At 40.4% G+C, this 21,629-nt stretch overlaps 1 protein-coding gene and 1 non-coding gene across 18 annotated transcripts in view; both read right to left on the reverse strand.

The window, feature by feature from the left end:
• The window catches only part of DLGAP1 (DLG associated protein 1), a 959,039-nt gene that overhangs the window by 67,792 nt on the left and 869,618 nt on the right, over positions 1-21,629 (reverse strand). For 13 of the 17 annotated variants that reach the window (XM_050767436.1, XM_050767437.1, XM_050767435.1 and 10 more), the window contains 2 exons: positions 20,388-20,761; positions 6,710-6,801 (listed from right to left, as the gene is read on the reverse strand). In XM_050767436.1, the coding sequence (XP_050623393.1) occupies positions 6,710-6,801; positions 20,388-20,761 (466 nt within the window). The remainder of the gene's footprint in view (positions 1-6,709; positions 6,802-20,387; positions 20,762-21,629) is intronic. The other 4 variants (XM_050767440.1, XM_050767438.1, XM_050767445.1 and 1 more) reach the window with 1 other exon arrangement.
• On the reverse strand, positions 12,862-12,965 carry LOC126941607 (small nucleolar RNA U13). The gene has a single exon (XR_007721386.1). It is a non-coding gene; the product is annotated as a small nucleolar RNA U13 (small nucleolar RNA).

Genomic DNA, 21,629 nt, shown 5'->3' on the forward strand with positions numbered 1-21,629 from the left:
AGGCACACACCACCACACGCAGCTAATTTTTGTATTTTTAGTAGAGACGGGGTTTCACCATATTGTCCAGGCTGGTCTTGAACTCCTGCCCTCGTGATCCATCTGCCTCGGCCTCCCAAAGTGCTGGGATTACAGGCATGAGCCATGGCTCCCGGCCCCAATCCACTTTCATATAACACTATGACACTTCACAGGTTTTGCGAGTACTTTGTGATAACTAAATATTTCCAATTCCTACCACTTATTCCTTGTATCATTGCTGCCATTCATTTCACTTTTACATAAATAAATAAATGTACATATATTTAAATACATTTTTGCTATTGGTATTTTGAACAAACTTATCTGTTAGATCAATTATGAATGAGAAAAATGGGCCGGGCACAGTGGCCCATGCCTATAAACTCAGCACTTTGGGAGGCTAAGGTGGGAGGATCACCAGAGATCAGGAGTTCGAGACCAGCCTGTCCAACATGGTGAAACCCCGTCTCTACTAAAAAAAAAAAAAAAATTACAAAAAAAATTAGCCAGATGTGGTGGCAGGTGCCTGTAATCCTAACTACTTGGGAGGCTGAGGCAGGAGAATTGCTTGAACCTGGGAGGCGGAAGTTGTAGTGAGCCAAGATCCTGCCACTGCACTCCATCTTGGGCGACAGAGCGAGACTCCATCTCAAAAAAAAAAAAAAAAAAAAGAGAAAAATGAAAGTTTTTATTTTAGTTTCTGACCTATGTCATTTTCTTTCTCTCAGAAGAACTTCTTAACATTTCTTAAAGGTCTGCTGGCAACAGATTCCCTCAATTTTTATTTATCTGAAATAGTCTTTATTTTTCTTTCACTTTTAAGGATAATTTCACAGAGTACAAAATTCTAGATGGGTGTTTTTGCTTTTTTTATTCTTCTAGTACTTTAAATATTTCACACCAGGCATGGTGGCTGACGCCTGTATTCCCAGCACTTTGGGAGGCCGAGGCGGGCAGATCACGAGGTCAGGAGATCGAGACCATCCTGGCTAACATAGTGAAACCCCATCTCTACTAAAAATATAAAAAATTATCCGGGAGTGGTGGCAGGCGCCTGTAGCCCCAGCTACTCAGGAGGCTGAGACAGGAGAATGGCGTGAACCCGGGAGGCGGAGCTTGCAGTGAGCTGAGATCTTGCCACTGCACTCCAGCTGGGGCTCTGTCTCAAAAAAAAAAAAAAAAATTTCACTCGTTCTTGCATGGTTTCCGATAAGTTGGATATACTTCTTTTAATTTTTTTCATTTTGGAGTGTTTTTATAGAGACTAAGCCTCGCTATGTTGCTGTATTAGTCCGTTTTCACGCTGCTGATAAAGACATACCTGATACTGGGCAATTTACAAAAGAAAGGTTTATTGGACTTACAGTTCCACGTGGCCGGGGAGGCCTCACAATCATGGCATTAGGTGAAAAGCACATGTCACATGGTGGCAGGCAAGACAAGAGGGTAGCTGGGCACTGCGGCTCACATCTGTAATCCCAGCACTTTGGGAAGCCGAGGTGGGAGGATCACGAGGTCAGGAGATCGAGACCATCCTGGCTAACACGGTGAAACCCCGTCTCTACTAAAAATACAAAAAACTAGCCAGGCGTGGTGGTGGGCACCTGTAGCCCCAGCTACTCGGGAGGCTGAGGCAGGAGAATGGCGTGAACCCGAGAGGCGGAGCTTGCAGTGAGCCAAGATCGGCCCTTTGCACTCCAGCCTGGGCGACAGAGGGAGACTCCGTCTCAAAAAAAAAAAAGAGAGAGAGAGAGAGAGAGAGAGAAGAGGGCCTGTGCAGGGAAATTCCCATTTTTAAAGCCATCAGATCTCATGAGACCCACTCGTTACCATGAGAACAGCACGGGAAAGACCCTCCCCCATGATTCAGTCACCTCCTGCCAGGTTCCTCCCACAACGTGGGAATCCTGGGAGTCACAGTTCAAGATGAGATTTGGGTGGGGACACAGCCAAACCCTATCAGTTGCCCAGGATAGACTTGAATTCCTGTCCCTAAGCAATCCTTCCACCATAGCCTCTTGAGTAACTGTGACTACACAGATATAATTATTTATTTATTTTTTATTTTTTGAGATGGAATTTTTGCTCTTGTTGCCCAGGCTGAAGTGCAATGGCATGATTTCGGCTCACTGCAACCTCTGCCTCCTGGGTTCAAGCAATTCTCCTGCCTTAGCCTCCGGAGTAGCTGAGATTACAGGTGCCTGCCACCATGCCTTGCTAATTTTTGTATTTTTAGTAGAGACGGGGTTTCACAATGTTGGCTAGGCCGGTCTCAAACTCCTGACCTTAGGTGATCTGCCTGCCTTGGTCTCCCAAAGTGTTGGGATTACAGGCATGAGCCACTGCGCCTGGCCAGATTTAACTCTTATCTTTTATCTTTTTTGTTTGTTTGTTTGTTCTGTTTGTTTATTTTTGAGACAAGGTCTCTCTCTGTCGCTGAGGCTGGAATGCAGTGGTGTGATCTCAGCTTACTACAACCTCCACTTCCCAGGCTCAAGCAATCTTTCCACTTCAGCCTACTGAGTGACTGGGACTGCAGGTACGCACCACAGCCAGATAATTTTTTGTAAAGATGGGATTTTGCCATGTTGCCCAGGTTGGTCTCGAACCCCTGGACTGAAGTGATCTGCCCACCTCAGCCTCCCAAAATTGTGGGATTACAGGTGTGAGCCACTGCACCTGGCCTAATTCTTATCCTTGCTCCTTTATAGGTAAGATGTTCTTTCCCTCTCATTTTTTTCAATATTTTTAAAGTCTTTTATTTTTCTGAAGTTTGAATATGATATGCTCAGGTGTAGTATTTTGTTTTTTGTTTGTTTGTTTGCTTGTTTCAGCATTTCTCTTGCTTAGTATTCTCTGAGCTTCCTGAATCTGAGGTGTCTGACATTAATTTGGGGGAATTCTGTTATTATTGCTTCTAACATTACTTCTGCTCCTTTCTCCTTCCTCTCCTTGTATTCCTCTCTCATATAAAGTACACCTGTTGTAGCTGTCTCACTGTTCTCAGATAATCTGTTCTGACTTTTTATCAGTCTTTTTTCTCTTTGCTTTTCAGTTTTGGAAGTTTCTATTGTTATATCCTCAAATGTAGACATTAGTGTCCAGTTTACTAATGAGCCCATCAAAGATATTCTTTGTTTCTATTAGAGTGTTTTTTATCTCCAGCATTTCTTTTTAATTCTCTCTTAGAATTCTTTTTCATTCTCCATCTCTCTGCATGTTCTGCTTCTTTCATTAGCACCCTTAGACTATTAATCATAATTTCAACAAAATCTTGGCCTGGTAATTCCAACATTCCTGCCATATTTGACTCTGGTTCTGATGCTTGTTCCATCTGTTCAAACTGTGTTTTTTACCCTTCAGTATGTCTTGTAATTTTTTGAAAAGTGGGCATGACGTACTGGGTGAAAGGAACTGTGGGAAATTGGCATTTAGTAATGTACTGGTCAGGTGAGGGAAAAGCGCTCTACAGTTCTATGATTAGTCTCAGCCTTTGGTGAGCCTGTGCTCCTGGACTGTGAACTTCATCAGTGTTTCTCAGTTGTGTGTGTTTTTTTTTCTCTTGTGTGGGACAAGATGCCTAAAGGGGGCTGAGGTTGGGTATGTCCCTTCCCCCATGTGGAAGGCTAGAGGGAACTAGAGCTGAGTGTTTTCCTTCCCCCAGGTAGGTTCTAGGCTCTGATAAAACCCCAGCCAGCAAAAGGTTCTGGTAAAATAGTGTCTGCTGCGTGCAGGGCTTGTGAATAAGAGAGAACATGCTGGCATATTTCAAAGCAGTTCTTTTTTCCTTCCCCCTCCTGGAAGCACAAGGAAATTTTTTTCTCTGATATTCACTATGAGGACCTGGTAGAGTTCCTGGAGGTAAAACTCATAAAAGTGTGAGGTCTCCCTCTGACTGGGTTTCGCTGGAGCTTTTAACTCTCAGAGATGTCAATATTGAGCCTCCAACAATTCTTCAGTTACTGCTTATGTTTTCTTACCCTGTGCGGGTTCCTGCAGAGATTTCTACTTATGTTTCTACTCCAGTAGGTTGTAATTATCTGTATCTGTCTGTCTGTTTCTCCAATTTTGGGAGAAGCAGTGTGCCCTGTGACCTCCTTTCTCTGATAGATACACAAAGAGATGTTGATTTTTTAGTTTGCTGAGATTTTTACTTGTTAAGATGGAGTGGTGACTTCTGAGTTCCTTTTAGCTTATAGTGGAAACTGCCTGTAACCCCCTTTTTATATATAAGGAAACTAAAGCACAAAGATGGGTAGTAATTTGCTTATGGCCCCTTGGCTAGTAAGGGGCAGAGCCAGGATTTGGTGCTCTGGCTCCAGAGTCTGTGCTGTCAACAACTAACTATATCATTGAGAAAAGGCACCGAGCTGGGCTGGTGGGAGATGGAGGACTATATTATCTTCTTCTTTTTAAGACGGAGTCTGCTCTGCCACCCAGGCTGGAGTACAATGGTGTGATCTCGGCTCACTGCAATCTCTGCCTCCTTGGTTAAAGCGATTCTCCTGCCTCAGCCTCCCGAGTTCCTGGGATTACAGGCACCCACCACCACACCCAGCTAATTTTTGTATTTTTAGTAGAGACGGGTTTCACCATGTTGGTCAGATTGGTCTTGAACTCCTTACCTCAGGAGATCCACCCGCCTCGGCCTCCTGAAGTGCTAGGATTACAGGTGTGAGCCACTGCCCACGGCGAGGAATACATTTTCTTTAATGTCTACTAAATGTATACTTTCAAAACTTTTTCTAAAACACTTAATAAAGAAACATATGCGTAGGACATTAAAGCAATGATTATTGGCCCGCCATGGTGGCTCATGCCTGTAATTCCAGCACTTTGGGAGGCCAAGGCAGGTGGATCACAAGGTCAAGATGATCGAAACCATCCTGGCCAACACGGTGAAACCCTGTCTCTACTAAAAATACAAAAATCAGCTGGGCATGATGGTATGCGCCTGTAGTCCCAGCTACTCGGGAGGCTGAGTCAGGAGAATCGTTTCAACCCAGGAGGTGGAGGTTGCAGTGAGCCAAGATTGTGCTACTGCACCCCAGCCTGGGTGACAGAGCGAGATTCCGTCTCAAAAAACACACACAAAAAACAAAAAAACAATGATTACTAAAACTTTTTAGAGTAGAAGAAAAAAGTCACTCCTAAACCTACCATTTATACGTATTATATTTCAGTCCTTGTCCATCTGCATGAACACTATGCATGGATATTATATATTTAACTTTTTCACCTAACATTGTATCATGGGAATTTTCCCATGTTTCTCCACCTTTTAAATAAAATGATATTTAATAGCTGTATAATAGTTTACCTTGGTGGGGTGCTATAAATTACAAAAGCATGCTATTAGTGGTTATTTGATAATTAGTGTTTTTCTTTTACAATGATAAATAATGTTTCACAATTGTTTACCTTTCATTGAGTAATTTAATTCAAGCCCTATGAGTGTGATTTTTGGGTCAATTGGTATGGATAGATGTATAATTATTGCTAACTTTTGTCATATTTATTTCCAGAATGATCGTACCAGTTTTCTGGGCTTCCAGCATTGCATAATTATATTAGGTTGGTGCAAAAGTAATTAAGGTTTTTGTCATATTATACACACACACACTATATATATATATTACATATACACATATTATATATTTTATTAATATATATTAACTATATGTATATGATATATATACACACCTCTTAAAAGTACAGTGTCAATCAATAGTGAGAGGTTCTAAAACAGGACCACTTCCATAAACTGATAAATTCCTCCTTTTCAGATTTTCAGTTTGTGTTACATGTAGCCTTGATTATAGGAGGCATTCCATAGATTTTATTGAATGGATGGATAATGGAAGGATGGATAGGTGACATTCAAATGATTCTTCCTAATTAACACACAGAAAGTTAGTAGCAAAGTTGAGATGATACACTGATTTATAATTTAGAGCGTTTTCTCTTACCATAACTCCAGTTTTACTTTATTTAGCCAACATTTATTGTATATTTAGTAGGTGCAAATCACAACGCTGGAAGCTGGGGGACACTACTATCAATAAAACATGGTTCTACCCACCAGGAACCTCCCAGTTTGAGAAATTCACACGACTTTCTCCATCAAGTTCTCATTTACAAAATGAAATTATTGACCCCAAATTCTGTAATTTTATGAAATCCTACATTTCCCATTTATAGATACTGAGGCTCTAAAGTAGGTAAAGAGTAATCTAAAGGACTGGTGATTCAGGATAATGATAGGGAATATCTTCCTCATTCATTCATTCATTCATTCATCATTCATGGAGCACACACTAAACACCAGACACTATTAAGTGCTGGGAATAGAAATAGAAATAAGGTAAATTTTCTTCTCATAAAAATGGGAAGGTTTTTTTTTTTTTTCCCCAAAGGTATACTTTGGCAACCCAAGAGTACTGCACACAGTATTTATATGTGTGTAATACGCTTACAGTACTATTCTAGTAAAACTCAAATGGAGTGGTCTCTAGTATTAAAAGTACAGGAGAGAATCAACTAATATTGATTCAACTTCACCCTTTAAATACTCCCAAAACTTAGTGGAAAATATCATTGAATTTTGTAGATTTATCATGGGGAAAAATACTTTTACGTTACTTCACAACATCAGGACAAAAGAGGATGCATATGCACGTGGACTTACCACTTCTCCTCTTCTACTTGCACTCCCACGGACTGGAACTTACTGGGTGCTTTATTCTCTCCTGTTTTGTCAGGTTCTTCAGCATCATCCACCTGGAGAAATCATCAAATAGAGTAGTTCCATTTCAGTCATCTTGCTTGAAAAATGAACATGACATTTTATCAGAAAGACCTCTAATATTACTGGAATGTTTTGTAATTTGTAACCTCCTTAGTCAGTATTTGTGTATTTTCTGAGAGCCGACACTACCTTTGCTGCATGCTCTTTGACTCTGTTGCTCTTAGTAAAAAGCAATTTTATTCACTCTCAAGGTAGCTGATAAATGTCTATGATTCTTCCATACATTTGCAAGTCTGTACTTAGACTTAAGTATCTTACTGTAAATGCTGTATTAGAATGGAGTCTACATGGAAATGTGTTCTCAGAAGTTTTTTCTTTTATGGAATCTCCCTCTGTCGCCTGGGCTGGAGTGCTGTGGTGTGGTCTTGGCTCACTCCAACCTCCACCTCCCGGGTTCAAGGGATTCTCCTGCTTCAGCCTCCCGAATAGCTGAGATTACAGGTGTGCCACCATGCCCGGCTAATTTTTGTATTTTTAGTGGAGACAGGGTTTTGCCAAGTTGGCCAGGCTGGTCTCAAACTCCCGATCTCAAGTGTTCTGTCTGCCTGGGCCTCCCAAAGCGTTGAGATTACAGGCATGAGCCACCATGCCCGGCCTGGAATTTTTGAATTTGAAGATAACAACATACAAAATAAAGAGGAAAATTTATGTATTGTAATTATAATTGTTGTCATTGGGAGATTTAGATATTAACCTTATTAAGATAAACCATAGAGTGTCTTCATCTTTCTCCCCTTAAATAAAGAATTGACTTTGAATATCACTCCATAGTTTCTAAATAGCTATGTATATATTACAGCTATATAGAAAATATGCCCATATAGAACTAATAACCTATGCAACAGATTAGTCCCAATCTAAATTTGAAGAAAATTTTAGAATTATTAGGTTTATTCCTTTTTCCTACTATGTGTTTAAGAAATGTTGTTTCTAAATATAAAAACAATTCAATGTAAGCTGTATAAAATTAAAATACAGGGGAGGGGGGAGGGGGGAGGGATTGCATTGGGAGTTATACCTGATGTAAATGACGAGTTGATGGGTGCAGCACAGCAACATGGCACAAGTATACATATGTAACAAACCTGCACGTTATGCACATGTACCCTACAACTTAAAGTATAATAATATAATAAATAAAAAAAAAATAAAAAAAAAAAAAAAAAAAAAAAAAAAAAAAAAAAAAAAAAAAAATAAAATTAAAATACAGAAATATATAATGTAGAAAGTCTAAGAATCATTGTAAATTATTTGATGTATATTTGTCTATATCCTTTTATATATATGTCTAGATGTATATATATATTTAAATGATTATTAATACTGAAATTACACACGAGATTATACTATGTATGTTTCTTCTGCAATGCTTTATTCATTGACACTACTACTATCTCTGCACATTTTATCGTGTCAGTAAATACAACTCAGTCCTTTTGTTGACTACAGAAGTATTTCTTTTCTTTTTTTGACACAGGATCTCACTCTGTTGCCCAGGCTGGAATGCAGTGGTGCAAACACAGCTCACTGCAGCGTCAACCTCCTGGGTTCAAGCAATCCTCCCTTCTCATCCTCCCAAGCAGCTGGGACTACAGGTACATGCCACCATGCCCAGCTAATTTTTCTTATTTTTTTGTAGGGGGTGGTCCCCCTATGTTGCCCAGACTGGCCTCAAATGACTGTGTTCAAGCAATCCTCCCGCCCCAACTCCTAAAGTACTGGGATTATAGGGATGAGGATATTTCTTTTAATGACTAAGCAATAGGCATCAAAGTAATTTGCTTTTTATTGCTATTATGTATGATATTACAAATAGTATTCCATATGTATCCTTTTGAATACTTGTACAAATATTGTTTAGGAAAAATTCTTAGAAGTAGAAATCCTAGGTGGAAAATATTGGGCATGTGCAACTTTAAAGGTTATCTCATCAAATCATTTATCATCCTTTCATAGTCCGTGCATAAGAGTTTCCAATTCCCTATACCTTCACCAGTACTAAATATCGGGAAACTTTTAAATTTTTGCTAATGTATCACAAGTAAAAAAAAAAAAAAAGTGTGTATACACACACACACACACACACACACACACACACATATATACATATACACACACATCCTTTTTTTTTTTTTTGAGACAGAGTCTTGCTGTGTCACCCAGGCTGAAGTGCAGTGGCTCAATCTCGGTCACTGCAACCTCCGCTTCCCGGGTTCAAGCGATTCTCCTGCCTCAGCCTCCCAAGTAGCTGGGATTACAGACATGTGTCACCATGCCCAGCTAATTTTTGTATTTTTAGTAGAGATGAGATTTCACCATGTTGGTCAGGCTGATCTCGAACTCCTGACCTCATGATCTGAGTGCCTCGGCCTCCCAAATTGCTGAGGTTACAGGCGTGAGCCACTGCACCCGGCCAAAAATATGTATTGACTTTGTTTCTATCTGTAAATTGTCTGTTCATATCCTTTACTAGTCTCCTCCCTAATTAGGCTGTTTTTTATTTTCTTAATCATAGGATCTCTTTATATCTTATGAACCTAAATTCTTTCTCTGTTACATATACTGCAGATGTTTTCTCTCGTTTATCATGTGTCTTTTGAACTTTGCCCTTCATTGGAGAGAATCTTAGGTAGTCACATCCAGCATTTATGGTTTGGAAAGGCTTTTTCTCTAAGCATATTTTTTTAAAGTCTTCTTGTATTTTCTTTTATGCTTTCATGTTATCTTTTTCTCGTATTTAATTCTTAAATCCACCATCCTGAAATGTTTGTGTCGAAGATACATATGTAGAGATCTCATATTACCCTCCTACACTACCTCCCTTGGGTTATCAATGGATCTGGCTCCATTTTTTAACTAATTTTCCGTTTTTATTTGAGATGCCAGCTTTATCTGATACCAAACTTTACTCACATATATTTTCCCATACATTCTCATATAGGCATTCCCATATACAGTCATGACACACACAGTGACATTTCTGTTAACGATACAGCACACATACAATAGTGATCATAAGATTATAATGGAACTGCCCTGTGCAGAAGTACCACTTTGTGTCTTTTGTACTATATTTTTACTGTACATTTTCTATGGTTAGATACACAAATACTTAACATCGTGTTACAATGGCCCACAGTGTTCGGCATAGTCATAAGTTGTACAGGTTTATAGCCTAGGAACAATGGGCCGTACTATATAGCCTAACTGTGTAGTATGCTCTACCTTCTAGGTTTGTGTAGCTTCTGTGATGTCCACACAACGACAAAATCACCTAATAACACATTTTCCCAGGTGTATCCCTGTCATTAAGTGACACATATATACAGACCTGTTGCTGGCCTATTGATCTGCTGGGCTTATTGACCTTCCCTCTCCTTTTTCCTAAATATGATCTTTTTTTTTTTTTTTTTTGAGATGGAGTTTCACTCTGCTGCCCAGGTTGGAGTGCAGTGGTGTGATCTCGGCTCAGCGCAACCTCCACCTCCCGAGTTCAAGTGACGCTCCGGCCTCAGCCTCCCAAGTAGCTCCAATTGTAGGTGTGTGCCACCACGCCTGGCTAATTTTTGTATTTTTAGTAGAGACGGGGTTTCGCAATATTGGCCAGGCTAGTCTTGAACTCCCATCCTCAGCTGATCTGCCCGCCTCAGCCTCTCAAAGTGCTGGTTGCGTGCCTGGCCTTTCCTAATAAAATTCTGTAATCAATCTTGATATTTTATATGGCAAGTCTCCTCCTGTAGTTCTTTTTTTAAAAAAATATAATTAGGCTAGGTGAGGTGGCTCATGCCTGTAATCCTAGCACTTTGGGAGACCGAGGTGAGAGGATCACTTGGGCCCAAGAGTTAAAGACCAGCCTGGGCAACATAGCAAGACCCCGTCTCTACAAAAAATAAGAAAAAAAAAATAGCTGGGCATAGTGGCATGCGCCTGTACTCCCAGCTACTCGGGATCTGAAGGAGGATTGCTTGAGCCTGAGAGTTAGAGGCTGCAGTGAGCCGTGATCATGCCACTGCACTCCAGCCTGAGTGACAGAGTAAGAGTTTCTCAAAAAAAAAAAAAAAAAAAAAAAATAGTAATTTAAAAACAGAACAAAAACCCCAAAAATATCTAGGTTATTTTGGAGTATTAACTTCTAAGTAAACTTTAACATCAAATTGTCAAGTTTGTCCTGTTAGCCCCCATCAACTGATAAAAATCACGTTGGAATTTTTATTGGAATTTCTTTAAATATTTGTATTCATTTTCAGGAAATTGTTGTCTTTTTACTACGTAGTATTCCTGTGTAGGAATATTAAATAATTTTCCATTTATTACAGTATCATATTTTATTTATTTGCTAGACGAGATCTTGCTATGTTGCCCAGGCTAGAGTACAGTGGCTATTCACAAAGTTGATCCCATTAGTGATCAGCATGGCAATTTTGACCTGCTCCTTTTCTGACCTGAGCCAGTTCACCACTCCTTAGGCAACCTGACGGTCCCCTGCCCCTGGCAGGTCACCATATTGATGCTGAACTTACTGTGGACACCCTATTGGTATAGTGCACTACAGCCCAAGACTCCTGGGCTCATGTGATCCTCCTGCCTCAGCCCCCTGAGCAGCTGAAAATACAGATGTGCACGACCATGCATGGAGGTTATTTATTTATTTATTTATTTATTTTCAGACGGAGTCTCAGGACTCTCACTCTGTCGCCCAGGCTGGAGTGCAGTGGCGTGATCTCGGCTCACTGCAACCTCCGCCTCCGGGTTCAAGCGATTCTCCCTGCCTCAGCCTCCTAAGATGCTGGGACTACAGGTGCATGCCACCATGCCCAGCTAATTTTTGTATTTTTTAGTAGAGACGGGGTTTCACCATGTTGGCCAGGATGGTCTGGATATCTTAACCTCATGATCCACCCACCTCGGCCTCCCAAAGTGCTGGGATTACAGGTGTGAGCCAATGCTCCCGGCCGCCTGGAGGTCTTATATTTTATGTAAGGTAAGTTTTTATATTGTTTTCAAATAGGAGTTACATATTATTTCTGAAGTTCAATTGTGTTGTTTTATAGTTTTTGCTACTATTGTGAATGGGTTGTGTACCTTTATATTTTGTTTATTGATAATATATAGATAAGTTATTGATTCCTCTATATTTATATTATATTCTTTCACTTGGATTTTCAGTGGTTTCTGCTTTTTTTTTTTTTTTTTTTTTTTTTTTTGAGATGGAGTTTCGCTCTTGTTGCCCATGCTGGAGTGCAGTGGTGCGATCTCAGGTTACCGCAACCTCCTCCTCTGGGATTCAAGCGATTCTCCCTCCTCAGCCTCCCTGTTTCTGCTAGAATTTTAAAGGTGGACATGCATATTATCTATGAATAAAAGCAATTTTGCTTTGTTTTTAAATATTTACACTTCATTTCTTGCTTTGTGTCCTGGCCAGTAAAGGCAAACAACACTGAATAAGCCTATGAAAATATTCATCCTTACTTGATTTCTGACTCTGGAATATCTCTAGCATTTCGTCTTCAAGTAGAAGTTTAGTTTGGTTTCTTTTATTTATTTATTTATTTTTGAAACAGAGTCTCACTCTGTTGTCCAGGCTGGAGTGCAGTTGTGCAATCTAAGCTCACTGCAACCTCCACCACCCGGGTTCAAGTGATTCTCCTGCCTTAGCCTCCCGATTAGCTGGGACTACAGGCATGTGCCATCATGCCTGGCTTATTTTTGTATTTTCAGTAGAGATGGGATTTCACCACGTTGGCCAGGCTGATCTCAAACTCCTGACCTCAAGTGATCCACCCACTTCAGCCTCCCAAAGTACTGGGATTACAGGTGTGAGCCACCACACCCAGCCTTTAGTTTGGTTTCTTATAAATGCTTTTTATCATGTTGATGCTTGGAATGGCTTCTGATTTTTACCAAATGCAATACTTTTTACTATCTATCTTGATACCATATTTTCCCCCCAAAGGTTAAAATAACTTTGAATTTCTGTGACATACACTACTTGATAATAATATATTATTTTAATGTTTATTTCATTTTTCTTACTTTGGACAGGAAATATGCTGACATTATAATAAGATGTGTCTCCCTCACATCTTAAACGTTTGTGTGAAGACCCAGTCATCATGCTTATGAACCACAAAAAGATCAGTAAAGGTATATTATTTTTAAAAATATATATACACTTTGATTAATTATCAAATTTGTTAAGAATTTTTACATCTATTTTTGTAAGCATATTACTCTATAACTCTTTTTTCTTGTGTTCTTTCAAATTTAGGTATTAGAGTTATGCTTATTTGATTAAAATATATTAAGAACCTTAGCTGGGCGCAGTGGCTCACGCCTGTAATCCCAGCGCTTTGGGAAGCTGAGACTGGCAGATCACCTGAGATCAGGAGTTTGAGACCAGCCTGGCCAACAAGGTAAAACCCCGTCTCTACTAAAAATACAAAAATTAGCTGGGCGGGGTGGTGCGTGGCTGTAGTCCCAGCTACTCAGGAGACTGAGGCAGGAGAATCGCTTGAACCCAGGAGACAGAAGTTGCAATGAGCCTAGATCACACCACTGCACTCAAGCCTAGGAGACAACAGCAAAACTCCATCTCAAAAAAAAAAAAAAAAAATCTTTATCTTTTTTTGTAATATTAAATGCTTTAAATAACATAGGAATTATTCGCTTCATGAATGCTGAGAAAACCTTTCCTGTTAAAATGATCCAAGTCTGTAACATTTGTGAAAGGTTTTTTTTTTTTTTTTTTTTTTTACTTTTTTTGCACTTTATTCTTCCTCCAGGTTTTTATTTTATTTATGTATTTATTTTTTAGAGAGACGGTTTCTGTCATCCAAGCTGGAGTGCTGTGGCAAATCATGTCTTACTGCCACTGTGACCTCCTGGGCTCAAGTGATCCTCCCACCTCAACCTCCCAAGTAGCTTGGACTCAGGTGTGTGCCAGCACACATGACTAATTTTTTCTTTTTTTTTTGTAGAGACAGGGTCTTGTTATGTTGCTTAGGCTGGTTTGAACTCCCAGGCTCAAGCCATCTACCCACCTCAGCTTCCCAAAGTGCTGGGATTACAGGCGTGAGCCATTGCACCTGACCTCTTTCCCCAGATTTAATATTCCCTCTTGCATCAGTATTGGTAATATACATGAGTGTCTATATTATTTTGACTTTAAAATTTACCAACATTAAGTTGTCACAAGAATCTTTTATAATTTTCTCAAAAGGTCATATACTATTCCCATTTCTAATATTGTTAATTTCTATATTGCCTTTCTCAATCAGACTTGTCTATTATTTAGTATTTTTAAATAACCAATTTTGGTTTATCAATTCCACTTTACTTGTTATTGCCATTGCTCTGTTTTGTTTTCTAATGCATTTATCTATACTTTCATCATTAGTAATTCCTTCTTTTGAATCTGTTGTTCTTTTTCTAGATTTGTAAATTGAGTGTTTATATTGCAATATTTCTTCCTTAATTATGAAAGAATATAGGGTTAGGAATTATTCTTAGACCATAACTACAGCCACAGCCCATAGTGATGATTTATAGGATTCCTGCTGTCATTTATTTCGAAATAATCTTGAATTCCTTCTGTAATCCAAATGTTATTTAAATGTTTTAATATTTGCAAATGGTTAGATTTTGTTATCTGTTTAGTGTTCGTTTCTAATTTTAATGCGTCATGGTTGGCAAACATGACTGATTATTTCTTCTTTTTGGAATTCATTAAAATGATCTCCATAAGGATCATTAGTTTTGATTGGAGACAGGTCCCTCCAAAAATCTCTTTCCAAATAAACGTTGATGCTGACTTCAAGGCCATCAAAATAAAGTCTTCAAGGCTTAAATGTTTTGAAAGTATCTCCTTAGTGTTCCTTTATTATTTTAAGTCAATAAATTATGAATCCAAGATAATGTGTCATTTTATTTTATTTTATTTTACTGTATTTTATTTTATTTATTTATTTAGAGACGGAGTCTGGCTCTGTTGCCCAGGCTGGAGTGCAGTGGCACGATCTCGGCTCACTGCAAGCTCCGCCTCCCGGGTTTATGCCATTCTCCTGCCTCAGCCTCCCGAGTAGCTGGGACCACAGGTGCCTGCCACCACGCCCAACTAATTTTTTGTATTTTTAGTAGAGACAGGGTTTCACCATGTTAGCCAGGATGGTCTCGATCTCCTGACCTCGTGATCCGCCTGCCTCAGCCTCCCAAAGTGCTGGGATTACAGGCGTGAGCCACTGCGCATAGCCAATAATGTGCCTTTTTACTTTTCAAAGCTTTCTTTCGAATAGTAACAATTTCTTTGGTTTGGACTTTACCTGGCAGAGACAAGTTTCATTATCTGTACTTGGACTTATTTCTTCACATAAACATAAAATATTAACATATCTGTACACTTGGACAGGTATTAAAGGAAATAAATAAGTCTTAAGAGTACGATCTCAAATAACTAAATTTTCTTTTATTCATTAAAAGAATAGAGAAAGCCATTGCATTTCACATAATGTGAAGGATTAAGCTGTTCTTTCAATCTGTTTTGCAACTTGAGTTAAATGATAAGAGATGGAAATCATAATGTACCATCGAGAGAGAGAGGAGTCAGGGCCTAAAGGTAGTATGTGAAACCCATCTGTAGTCAGAATTGCTCTTGAAAGACTAAAAGACAGTGTAACCAACCGTTGCCAGGTGTCACCTTTGGGGAGTACAGTAGAAATAGTAGGTGGGAGTGGGAAAGAAGGGGAAATCTCATATTTTGCTCTATACACTCCTGCACTGTACAAACTCTTTATAATAATACTGTATACATGAATTACTCATTTTGTAATTATAAGAAAACAAAAAAATTATCCTTAATGGTGCCTATGACTTTCAGTTTAGACATACAACTTTGCCCTAAATCCAAAGCAGCCGGTTCCCACAATGCCCCCCTCGCCCCCAACACTAGAGCATCAAGAAAAACACCAGATAAAGTATTTGACTTGTTTTGGTGCCATATTATGCTATAGAAATTTATATCTTTAAGTATTCTAGAATCAGAGTGCCATGAGTTGCTCCCATAAGAACATAGGAGCAAAGATGCACACTGATCATGTCCATTTTAGGCCTTTTAACACACACACTGATGGAAGGAAACAGCTATTTATTTATTTATCGGACAAAGAGCTTTGTTTTGGTGATTTGCTTACTGTCTAACAGCCCCAAGCCCATCTTCTACATTCAGCTGCTCTTCGATATTGAGGCCAGGACTCCCAAACTACATTTCCTAGGCCTCCTTGTCGGCTGGTTTCCAGTTGTGTTCTAATAAATGAAGGTGGAAGAAGAGAAGGAACTTCCTTCTTGTTTCCACCTTCTTCTGGCATCATTCCCACATGTGAGGGCAGCTATGGCTCCACCCTCCAGCTCCTTTTTTTTTTTTTTTGAGATGGAGTCTTCCTCTGTCGCACAGGCTAAAGTGCAGTGGCGCAATCTCTGCTCACTGCAACCTCCGCCTCCCGGCTTCAATCAATTCTCTGTCTCAGCCTCCCGAGTACTTGGGATTACAGGCGCCCACCACCACACCTGGTTAATTTTTTTGTATTTTTAGTAGAGATGGGGTTTCATCATCTTGACCAGGCTGGTCTTGAACTCCTGACCTCGCGATCCACCTGCCTCAACCTCCCAAAGTGCTGGGATTACAGGCGTGAGCCACGGCACCCGGCTCCAGCTCCTTCCTTCCTTCCTTCCCTCCTTTCTTTCTTTCTTTTTTTTTTTTTTGATGGAGTTTCACTCTTGTTGCCCAAGCTGGAGTGCAATGCCACAATCTTGGCTCACTGCAACCTCCGTCTCCCAAGTTCAAGGGATTTTCCTGCCTCAGCCTCCTAAGTAGGTGAGATTACAGGCATGCACCACCAAACCCAGCTAATTTTTTTATTTAGTAGAGATGGGGTTTCACCATGTTGGTCAGGCTGGTCTCAAACTCCTGACCTCAGGTGATCCACCCACCTCGGCCTCCCAAAGTGCTGGGATTACAGGCGTGCGCCACCACGCCTGGCCCTCCAGCTCCTTTCAACAGCCCATGCACCAGCTGCTCTGCACCACTCCAAAGTCCCAGCACCACCTGACTCTGCCATCTCACAGTCTGAGCACAGGCTACCCCAGGCCTTCCTTCTGAGCTCGTAAAGTTCTGGTAACCCCACCTTCTCCTTCTTTTTCCTTTTATTGCTGTCTCAGTCTTCCCATACCTGTGTAACCAATTTTGTATATTAAACTGTCTCCGTTTAAGAAGCAAGCCTGGTCTGTGATTTCCTGGATGAGATTTTAACCAATTCCATATGACTACACTCATGTAAATTAAAAATGCTTAGGATGTCAGCCAAAGTAGGATGTTGTGTCTTCACTATGCGGTGGTATAAAACTATCCAATGAAACTTTTTTCAGAAAATGCATCGTAGTTATTTCCCTGAAGAAGCATGATCCTCAATGCATTTAAAAAAAAGGAGACAGAAAAGAAGCAAGGTTCATCAGAACAAGAATGGAGGACATTGTTCTCTTCCTGGTCCAAGCCTCATCCCCACCGGTCCTAGAACTGCCAGCTCATTTGCATCAAGTATTAGTATCTTGTAAGCTTTAGTCATTGTATATAAATTTATCTCTGTGATTTTTTACTCTTAGCTCCAAATATTGGCAAATGGCACCTTTTAAGTATTGTATCTAGAGTAATATATTTAAATGTATAAAGTGGCTTTCAAAAATTGTAAAAGAAATTGCAGGATATGAGATCTCTGTCCAAAAAGTAATAATTGAGAGAGGCCGTGGATTATTTAGTTCAGCATATTTAGCTAATTATAATTTTAAAGGACAATATGAATCATAACAGCTAAATCTAATAATTGTTGAACACTTACGCCTGGCACTGTGCTTACAGCCTTACATATATTTTATCAATTAATTTTTACTACACCCAAAATACACCTTATGAAATAAGGACTATTATTATTCTCATTTCCCAGATGAGGAATCTGAGATACAGAAATATTAAGTAATTAATCTAAGTTCACGGAGGTTGTAAAATAAGTAGATGTAGTATTTAGCTATTGGGTATGAATTAAATTTAAAGTTTTGGTAAAGGATTAGAAACTCTGGCCCTAAGAGGGAAACCATGGGAGAAAGTCTGAGATCCTAGCGTTACATATTTTGGGAACTTGCATTTAAATTTGATTTATGTATAATGAAACTCAATGAATATTTTGAGTCTTTAATTTTTTTTTTTTTTTTTTTGAGACAGAGTCTTACTCTGTCGCCAGGCTGGAGTGCAGTGGCACAACCTCGGCTCACTGCAACCTCCGCCTCCCGGGTTCAAGTGATTCTCCTGCCTCAGCCTCCCAAGGAGCTGGGACTACATGCGTGTGCCACCACACCCAGCTAATTTTTGCATTTTTAGTAGAGATGGGGTTTCACCATGTTGGCCAGAATCTCTTGACCTCGTGATCTGCCCACCTCAGCCTCCCAAAGTGCTAGGATTGCAGGCGTGAGCCACTGCGCCTGGCTTTTTTTTTACTTATTATTCTCCATCAAAGAAGTAGTATAATGTGATCATGTTAGACACTCGGTATAATCTTGGCTCTGTCAACAAAAAGCAGGTGACCTTGGGCAAGTTTTTCAACCTCTCTGTGCTCTCATCTGTAGGGTAGAGATGATCCTAACACCTATGCCATAAGGTCATTGGATGAGTTAAATGAGAGTCACATAAAGTACTCAGTACTTTGCTATAATTTATATAGCGGTGTACGATGATTAGAGGAATAAGAACAATTTTTTTATTCACTAAAATATCCAACTATTTAAGACATGAGATAATATCTCAAGTAAAAATTTTTCTCCCCAATGTTATATGTGGATTTAAGTCTAGTTCCATCCTACTGGGTGAAAATAATAAAAATATTCATTATTCTGAGACTGAGTGTTAAAAAATCTAGCTCCCTGTGGAGGTTATAGTTTAGTGGGTGCATCATTACCACTAAACACACACAATGTAGTGATGGTCACACAACAATGTGAATGTCCTTAGTGCCACTGAACTGTACGTGTAAAAATAGTTAAAACGGTCATTTTAAAAATTAAAAAAATTTTTTTTTCTTTGAGATGGAGTTTTGTTCTTGTTGCCCAGGCTGGGGTGCAATGGCGTGATCTCGGCTCACCACAACCTCTGCCTCTTGGGTTCAAGCGATTCTCCTGCCTCAGCCTCCCGAGTAGCTGGGATTACAGGCATACACCACCATGCCTGGCTAATTTTGTATTTTTAGTAGAGACACAGTTTCTCCATGTTGGTCAGGCTGGTCTCGAACTCTCGACCTCAGGTGACCCGCCTGCCTCGGCCTCCCAAAGCGTTGGGATTACAGGCGTCAGCCACTGTGCCTGGCCACACCTGGCTTTTAAATTAGACTTAGAGTGGGTTCAGTGTGGATGGATTTACTCAACAGCAAATTGAGAAGTTATTTTTCTTTTTTTTTTTTTTTTTTTTTTTTTTGAGACGGAGTCTCGCTCTGTAGCCCAGGCTGGAGTGCAGTGGCCGGATCTCAGCTCACTGCAAGCTCCGCCTCCCGGGTTCACACCATTCTCCGGCCTCAGCCTCCCGAGTAGCTGGGACTACAGGCGCCCGCCACCTTGCCCAGCTATTTTTTTGTATTTCTTAGTAGAGACGGGGTTTCACCGTGTTAGCCAGGATGGTCTCGATCTCCTGACCTCGTGATCCACCCGTCTCGGCCTCCCAAAGTGCTGGGATTACAGGCTTGAGCCACCGTGCCCGGCGAGAAGTTATTTTTCAAAGGATACCCGCAGACTGATACAGCACAAAAAAAATGGAGAGAGAGGATGATTTTTCTGCTTTGATAGAAGAACATTTCTAGCAGGGTAACCCAGCTAAACAGATGTAAAAGAAACAAGGTGGAATCAGTTTGATCTTATCTTTGAAAAGCAGAAAAACAGTGAACTGAACTGAGAAGCCTACTGAGTTTTCTACCATTTTCATGAAATGCTTGATTAGGCTGAAACTAGTGCACATTCCTTCCTCATGATGCTGTGATGTGAGTTATTGCTTTCCACACTATCAGTCACTTTGGTCTTGCTCGCCCTCACTCCCACATCTATGGGAAGTGGTTCGCATTTTTGTTCTCATATGGTCATTCAGTAGTGTTGAACATACTGTTATGTGGCTCGATGACCCCGGCTATTCTTGCAAGTCCACTCTTTTTTCTAAAAATAGAAATGTGTGTTAGGAATTAAAAGCACCTCGTGTTTGATTGTGTTCATGTTCTTTGAATTATCCTGCAGTTTGAGTCACACATTCAATTTAGAGAACAAAAATAATAGCTGCTAATAATGTCTCCAAAGAAAATACTTTCATACTCTTGGTCACATTTAACAGTATACGGAGTCCACAGCCAATCACTTGAAAATCTGGTCCTACACATAGGTGTATGATTCTAAGTGGCAAGAAAGCAAATCTTCCGGGGAAAGAAAAAGTGTTAACATTCCTTAGTTTTAAGTTCCTATTTCAAAGGACAGAAAGGGAGGCTGTTACCTGTATCCCGATAGACAGGCATCGATTTTTCTTAAAGTGGTCCTTCTTCCTGTCCTCCGTGGTGACGGTGGCTATGGTAGTCGTGGTGGTGACGGTGGCAGTGTTATTACCCATGTGTTGACTGGCAGGGCCATGGATCTGGGCGTTTGCAGCTTCGATGGCGGCGGTCAGAGCCTTCATACTGTCCAGGCTCTCGGTGGAGTTGCTGAGTCCAGACTGGCTGATAATATCTCCTCGTTGGCCCTGGCCGTCCATGTAGGCATCCTGGGCTGACTCTGTGCTACTCTGGGCTGTGATAGAAATGAAAGGTTTCGTGGTAGTTCTGGGTGGGACTGGAGGTGGTGTCTTCTTATATGTTGTAATGCAAGATGACACTGGAAGACAGTGAAAACAAAGACACTGTGATTTCTGCGTGGGTTTTAATTTCTGATATTGTAACTGACAGCCATTGGAAATTAGGGCACACGAAACACACTGAGACATTTAACAGGAAAAAAGTTCCATTGACAGGCTGAGACCCCTGCTTTCCAGAGGTGGTTTCAGTCTCCTCTGAGGTGACATCTCCACAAAACCGAGGGAGAAAAACACTGGGAAATACCAATTTCTGAAATGGAAGTTTCTAAAATGGAAATTAATTTGAATCAACATAAACTAGACACGATTAGCCCTCTGTTGAAACCTTCCCAGCCATCAAAGTGTATAGGCACAGAGAGAAGGTGAGGGGAGTCTCTGCCTTCAGGGAAAACACTAAATATAGCTAACGTTAAGCAAAGTAACTCATTAGAAGAGATTCTAGTGGTTGATAATAAACATGGAAAAAGAGAAAAGGAAGGCAAAGAGGTTGCGAGGATGCGTGTTCTGATCCTAATAACAAGGATGAGGTGTTTGGGGAAGAAGGGTACACACACCATCATGGCTGCTACAACTTATTTATCGAAGCCCACTCCTTCCTTTCTTCCCTCCCTCCCTACCTCCCTCCCTTCCTTCCTTCCTTCTTTCCTTCCTGCTTTTTCTGTCTCCCTCCTTCCCTTAAAAATGTTTTCTTAAAAATAGAGAGGAGAGGCCGGGCGCGGTGGCTCAAGCCTGTAATCCCAGCACTTTGGGAGGCCGAGACGGGCGGATCACGAGGTCAGGAGATCGAGACCATCCTGGCTAATATGGTGAAACCCCGTCTCTACTAAAAATACAAAAAACTAGCCGGGCGAGGTGGTGGGCGCCTGTAGTCCCAGCTACTCGGGAGGC

Source organism: Macaca thibetana, chromosome 18 (genome assembly GCF_024542745.1).
Source record: "Macaca thibetana thibetana isolate TM-01 chromosome 18, ASM2454274v1, whole genome shotgun sequence".
Taxonomy (NCBI): domain Eukaryota; kingdom Metazoa; phylum Chordata; class Mammalia; order Primates; family Cercopithecidae; genus Macaca; species Macaca thibetana.